Raw genomic sequence first — 6,300 nt, 5'->3', positions numbered from 1 at the left:
AAGAGCGGGATGAACCTCAGCTCACGCACCTGGAACAAACCAAATCAAGCAAAGCTGCACGCTGGGGGCTCGGGGCACTACACGGTCACCGTACTGATCACAAGTGACACCATCCCGGGCACCGGCAGAGCGCCATCGGACCAGCTTAGCTTCAGAGATTGGAGGGAGGAGTGACAGAGAGGCCAGCGCATGACCCAGCATCGCTCTGCATTTTGCACCCGCTGCAATTTAGGCAACGCCTGGAAATAACAGCTCGGTCACCCAGGAGCCGGCAGCTGGATTAAGAAGAGGTAGCATCCTTGGGAAGGAACTTGAGTGGTCTTGGGGCCATGGTGCTCCTTAGCGAGATGACAGCGAGCTAACGAGGCTGCTGCCCCGCATTGCTGCTTCTCCCCTGTGACGGGGTCGTAGGAAGATGCTCGCTCGGCTAGAAGGGCAGAAATGGAGCCAGCCCGTAGTGCAGCGATCCTTACGGACCCGGCTGCTTCTCTTGGCTTTGTGTGAGACACATACGGGGGGCTGGAAGTGCGGGGACGGGGACACAGCATTCACTGGGGTCCGAGGAGAGCAGGCTGCACAGACAGGTCGTAGCACAACCAGGTTGGCCCGTGTTAGTCTGCAGAGGGAAAAAGGAGCAGCGGAGAAGGGCTACAGGAGTCATGCACGGAGTTATCCATCCACAAAGTGCTGGTTAAAGGAAGGTTACCCATGCCCTTCTCTTCGCCAGGCGCCCCTCGTTTCCAAAGCCAGCCAGAAACCTCTTGCTAGGCAGGGAGATCCCTTCTGAAGGAAATCGCAGCCCTGGCAGACTGATTTGGGGGCGTACGGTTTTTTGAGTAGGAAAATGAAACCTCTTATAAAAGTCTGATAAAGGCAATTTTGTGACGGGCGATTTCAAAACGATGCTTTGTTCCTGCTTGCTGAAACGCCTGCCCTGCAGCGTGGAGGGTGTGAGCTCTGTCAAGGGAAGTAAATCGGGTAGATTTTTCATGTCTACATTAAAGGGAACATAAAATGTTTAAAAGCTGTTTCAGCCCCAGGCTTCTAGCCTCTGTCACCAAAATGAACATCACTTCTTTTGCCTAAACCCTGAACTTCGTCCAAAATACAGCACGTTACCCCAACAGCATCCACAGAAAACAGGGAACTGCCTCAACTTTCTTTTCTCTCTCACTCTGCTTACAAACAGCAAGGAATGCAGCAGTAAGCTAACGTGGCGGGGAGGGAGTTGGGCTGAAAACTTTGCTAGGGCTGAGGTTTGCTCAGCACACAGTAACCCAGCCCGGAGCATCGGTGGATCACGCGGGAGCCGTGCACACCTCCGAAAACCAGAGGGATTTGCCTCCAGCGTTCCTTGGCTTCTCCTAGCCTGCACCTAACACCCGTGGTTAACCTGCTCGCTGGGTGTTGGGGTTAGAAGCGTGGTTTGTCCTCTCTGGGTGTACACTCAGGCTTCAGGGGCACGTTAAACCATCTCTGTGAGCATCTCTGCGCATGGGGTAAGAAAGAAGATGAGAGGGAGCGTGTTAGAGCCTTCGAGCCATCCACATGGAATTCAGGCAGAATTTCCCCCAAATATTCCGGCGGTACCGGCCAAGGCAGTTTGGACGCAAGGCTCTATCCAGCTTTTAGCTGCAAAGGACAGAGCGTGGGTGTATTTCCTCCGGGGGTAAAGTGGAAAGGTCTCTTACTCCCGTGACGTGCAAAGAATACACGCATGTGGAGAAAGGAGAACAAGCTGCTCTAAAATGGGTATGTGCTTTTGACCGTAAAGGCCAAACATAGCTGACAAGCTGCTTTTAGAAGTGGTAAAATAAAATTAAAAAAAAAAAGCATAGTGGCCCAAACTGAGCAGAGCCATGTGCTGGATGTTGTGGCTTCAAGAGAGATGTTTTGACACAGGAGAGCAGGGTCCACGGAAAACAAAACCTCCCAAATTAATCCTCCACCAAAGGCACCAAATTAAAAGAAAGCAGAATTAATTCAGCTGTTTTCCAGGGCTTTCAGGAAATCAATGAAGGTGGATCAGTTTTTCAATCAGCACCCTGCATACTTTACCCCAAAGAGGAAATTCACAGCGTAAGGTCAGCTGGCACGTCACGCTGGTTTTGGACGGGCGCTGATCCCCGCCTGCCAGCTCCGCAGCACGGGCAATTTTGCAGCTTTTCTTTTGTAACCTGGTATAAAAGCTCCTTTATCAACGCGGGCCGTAACGTTACGGAGGAGCTACAGAACTGCACTCGAAACTCCAGCCTCGTGTTTGCTACGCCGAGCGCTGGGGCAGACGCGTCTAGAAGACACAGAGGCACGGCCAGAGGTGGGAAAACATCCCTCCGCTCCGGGATATACAGCCAGGCGAGCGTGCCTGCACACGCTAGGAGTTGGGGAAAGCTTTGCCCGTGGTCTCACAAATGAGACACACAACCTCCCACCTTGGGGGAATCTTTTCCACTCTTTTCTGCCTCTACCGAATTCCATCAAGATGCGGTGGTTGCTTGTTAAAGAAATGAACCGGGGAGCATGCAGCAAGCTTCACGTGGCAGCAATGCAGAGAGAAAAACAAAATGTTGCAACAGATGAGTATGTCCCACCTTCCCAGTCTCTGCTGGGCATGGTCTGCATTGCTGGAAAGACATCTCCAAAATCATAATCTACAAAAACGAGGGATAAAACTCAGGATTAGAAATACAAGTAGTGGGGAGGCGGGGGGGACGGGACAGGGGAGAGTGTGAAGGGGGATTTGGGGAGGGAGATGGGAAAGGAGAAAGACAAAACAATCTTCCACCGGTATCTGAAACGCATGAGAAAACAGTGAGGGAACATGGATGCAAATGGAAACCAGCTGCACTAACAGTTGTTCCTGCTGGATGTTTGACTTATAGGAACTACAGCGGGACCAGCAAAGGCTGAAGGCCCCGTTACGCGAGCTGCTGGAAAGCTAAACCGGAGAAATGGTTGGTGTCGTGTACCTAATCAGGGATGCCCTTTGTGAATCAATTTAATCGCTCTGTGCCTCAGTTTCCCCACTTCACACTTACCTCCCACAGATACTGTGATGTTTGACTCATTAATGTTTGCAAAGCCACTGCTCTGATTAAAGGGCAAAACTTGTCCTCTGATCCTAAAATCCCCAGCTCCACCTACACTCCCAGGGTAGTGAGACGCTCCTGTCAAAATGATGAGCAGTGAAATAGTTATCGAAGTAAAATTCCTCCATGCTGGAGGAACAGCGACGATGCCTGCCCTCCAGGGCTCCTCCTCGTCCTGGTCCCACAACAGGGGACAGCATTTCTACATCGGCACCAAACCCATGGGGAAACTGAGGCACAGATCAGCACCGCCGCCCGGACACATGGAGTAGTGCGCGACAATGCCAAACACAAAATCTAGCTCCAAAATCTCCTGGATCTCTACTCCAAACCCCTCTTCTCTTGAGAACTAAGCTTCCATCCACCAGACGGGCTGGAAGGCATGGCCAAACCCAAGTGACACCCCTTGCCCAGTCGATAGGGACAGGGAGGAGTTGTGCTGGCACCAAGATATGTTCTGCTGAGGGAGGAACGGGAATACAAGCCCAGGGGGTGCAGCATGGGCCGAAACAGCTGCTTATGCCCAACCTCTGGGGACAGAGGAGCTTCCTCCTGAGACTTTTATTGCTGGGCTCCGCGTGCTGTCTCCAGCTTACCTGGGGTGCTGGAGGTTTGGCAGGAGCAAGCGCCCGAAAGCAAACCCTTTCACGTGTACAGCATGAGTGCAGATGTCACAGGTGAGCCCAAAACAGTGCTGTGCTTCAAAGTCCTTTGCTAAAACGATGCTAACGCCCACCCTGGGCTGTTCCTTCTCAGCATCTTTAATGTCTGCAGTTCCTATCTCGCACATAAAAGGCAACTGGCAGACCCTTGTCTCAGAGGGAACCCATCTGTATGCAGACTCAGTCCCAAATTCACTGCATCCAATTACCAGCACACATCACCCCATCTATTCCAGAATCCCCATATCTTGTTTTGTTCAAACTGATATCAAAAAAAGAAACAGGGCCAACGTATTTTAGATTAGGAACAGCAGCAGCAGAGCTGTTCCTTCACATGAACATGCTTCATGCAGCACAAGAGGTCCCTGCTCCAGCCTGAAGCACACCAAGGGGGCAAGCAAAAAGCACGTCTTCTCAGCTCATCAGGAACACCACCAGCCCTCTCCGATAGAGATACGGGGGTGAGTATGACAACTTATCAGGCTGCTCAAGTTAGGATGCACAAAGAGGTAAAAACAGCACCTCTGAGACCACATTCCCTCAGACTGAAGACATGGAGAAAAGACTGTGGAAACTATTCCCCACCACTTTCAGCATATGCGGGTCTCTGGACTGTTAAAAACGGTCCTCTGCAGCCCTGCATACCTGCTCTCAACTGGAAGCCATGTTCAGATACAGACACGATTTTCACTCTATGGGGAGATTTCTCCAGGTCTTGCTAAAACACACCCTCCCTGGATAGAAACGTGACCTGATGAGGTGACTAGCAGGGAAGTCCTTCTCTCCCGGTCTGAGGCAAAGGGGCTCTCCAGAGCTTAAATCCCAGCACCTCCCAAGGCAAGACGGGAGAGACTCACAGCCTAACTGCTGGGTCTCTCACTTCGGTCTCTTCCAGCCCATCGTTTGCTATCTTATTCAGCGTCTCATCCAGCGCAGCAGCTCAGCCGAAGGGGATGTGGGAGCGCACAGCCCTGACCGCACCCATCTCCAAAAAATCCACTGACCTTCACTGGATGGAGCGATGGCACTGTCATCCCATTCCAGGTTGGTGGAGGTGACCGAGTTGAAGGAGTTGAGGGACAGGCTGTCTGAGCCATGCACGGAGCTGGGCAGGCGGTCCTCAAAGTCCAGCAGGTATTGAGGTTTGTAGTAATCTGGCATGTATGGGGCCAGATCCAGGTAAGGTGCATCCTGCAGAGAAGAGAGCGTGGGGTGAGTCAGGCTCTGAGTCACCGCACACAGTTATTAGCACAGTCAAAACAATGGGGCTGTCCTTGAACATCCTCTGACTGTCCATTTCTGCCGCCTTTCAGAGGAAATCCATCGGCTCCACCGCGACACTGAGGGTTAGCCAGTGGTTTTGTGTTTACCTGGAGGGACGTCAGCATTTTGTACCATGCTTGCAGAGCTCAACTCCTTTATCCCCATCAATCTGCCCCACAGCCGGCTTCCCCTTACCTGCCTCGTTCCTCTTCTGAACAGCGCAGAGCAATAGGAATAAATCCTGTTGCTGGATCTCCAAAGATCCCAGCCTAGAGCCTGTCCTCAAAGTGGCAGCTTCCAGTTTTCAGGTGAAGAACCAGCAAGAAGGTACAGCCTGGACCAAGTGGTGGGACTTCTGACACCCAGGACTCCCCCTGCTCTCCCAGAGCCAAGAGAAACAGATAAAACACTCACCAGATCCAAGTCAAAGCGGATGAACTCCAGCCCAGACACCAGCGTTAAGAACAAGGTCAGATGATCGTGACTGCAAACCAGGGCGTTCCTGCAGCGTGGATAAAACAGGAGAGCTTTAGAGATGTGGGGAAGAGAAGACCGAGCTACAAGTGCCCTTCTGTTTTCTTAGCATGTCTCTGAGCTGCCACATAAACAGCATCAAAGCCGTACGCCTGCAGTTTTCCTCTTCCTAAGAGCAATGACGGAGCTTAAGGGCAGATATATGTGGCTCAGAGCAGGCGGGCATCCACTACGTGCTGTCCCCAAATCGAGCTACAGCCAGATTTCCAGATGTCCACCGGAGCAGGGTCCCTGGACAAGAGCTCAGCAGCTTCTTCGAGAACGTGGAAGAATACAAAGGCTACATCTGGGACTGGGCGTAAAAGCAGTTAACTATGAGAGATGCATGCAAGCCCTCTTATACAGGACAGTGTGTCCACATGTAGGACCTTTAAATTAATCAGGCAAAACCTCTGCAAAACCCACAAAGAAAGGCCAGACCCTGATCAACTGCTTGTTCCCCACTGGCAAATTAGGACTTGCTCCTGACAAGGGACACCAACCACTGCCCAAACGAGAACAAGGAGGGATACTCACTTGACATAGTACTTGTGCAGCAGGCTTAGGTTCTCCTGAAACAGCCTCAAATAACTCTCCAAGGAGTTTTCGTTGAGGGCTAGGTAGAGCCATGCCCGGCCTGAAAGGAAAGCAGCGGAGAGATTTATCTGTGGGGAAACACCTGAGAAGCGAAGCAAGCCTGGAAATAATCACAAATCAGTTAAACCACGTCAGATTGTTCATTTGCATTTGTATCATTTCAGGGGAGCAACTGA

At 51.6% G+C, this 6,300-nt stretch overlaps 1 protein-coding gene across 1 annotated transcript in view; it reads right to left on the bottom strand.

Moving 5' to 3' along the window:
- PLEKHM2 (pleckstrin homology domain containing, family M (with RUN domain) member 2) overlaps positions 1-6,300 on the bottom strand; it is a 25,347-nt gene that overhangs the window by 6,602 nt on the left and 12,445 nt on the right. Inside the window, 4 exon segments of the mRNA XM_009888350.1 lie at positions 2,579-2,651; positions 4,756-4,942; positions 5,429-5,516; positions 6,065-6,164. Of these exon segments, the coding sequence (XP_009886652.1) occupies positions 2,579-2,651; positions 4,756-4,942; positions 5,429-5,516; positions 6,065-6,164 (448 nt within the window).

This window comes from Charadrius vociferus, unplaced genomic scaffold (genome assembly GCF_000708025.1).
Source record: "Charadrius vociferus isolate BGI_N301 unplaced genomic scaffold, ASM70802v2 scaffold107, whole genome shotgun sequence".
NCBI classification, from domain to species: domain Eukaryota; kingdom Metazoa; phylum Chordata; class Aves; order Charadriiformes; family Charadriidae; genus Charadrius; species Charadrius vociferus.
This window is presented reverse-complemented; position numbering and strand designations above follow the sequence as displayed.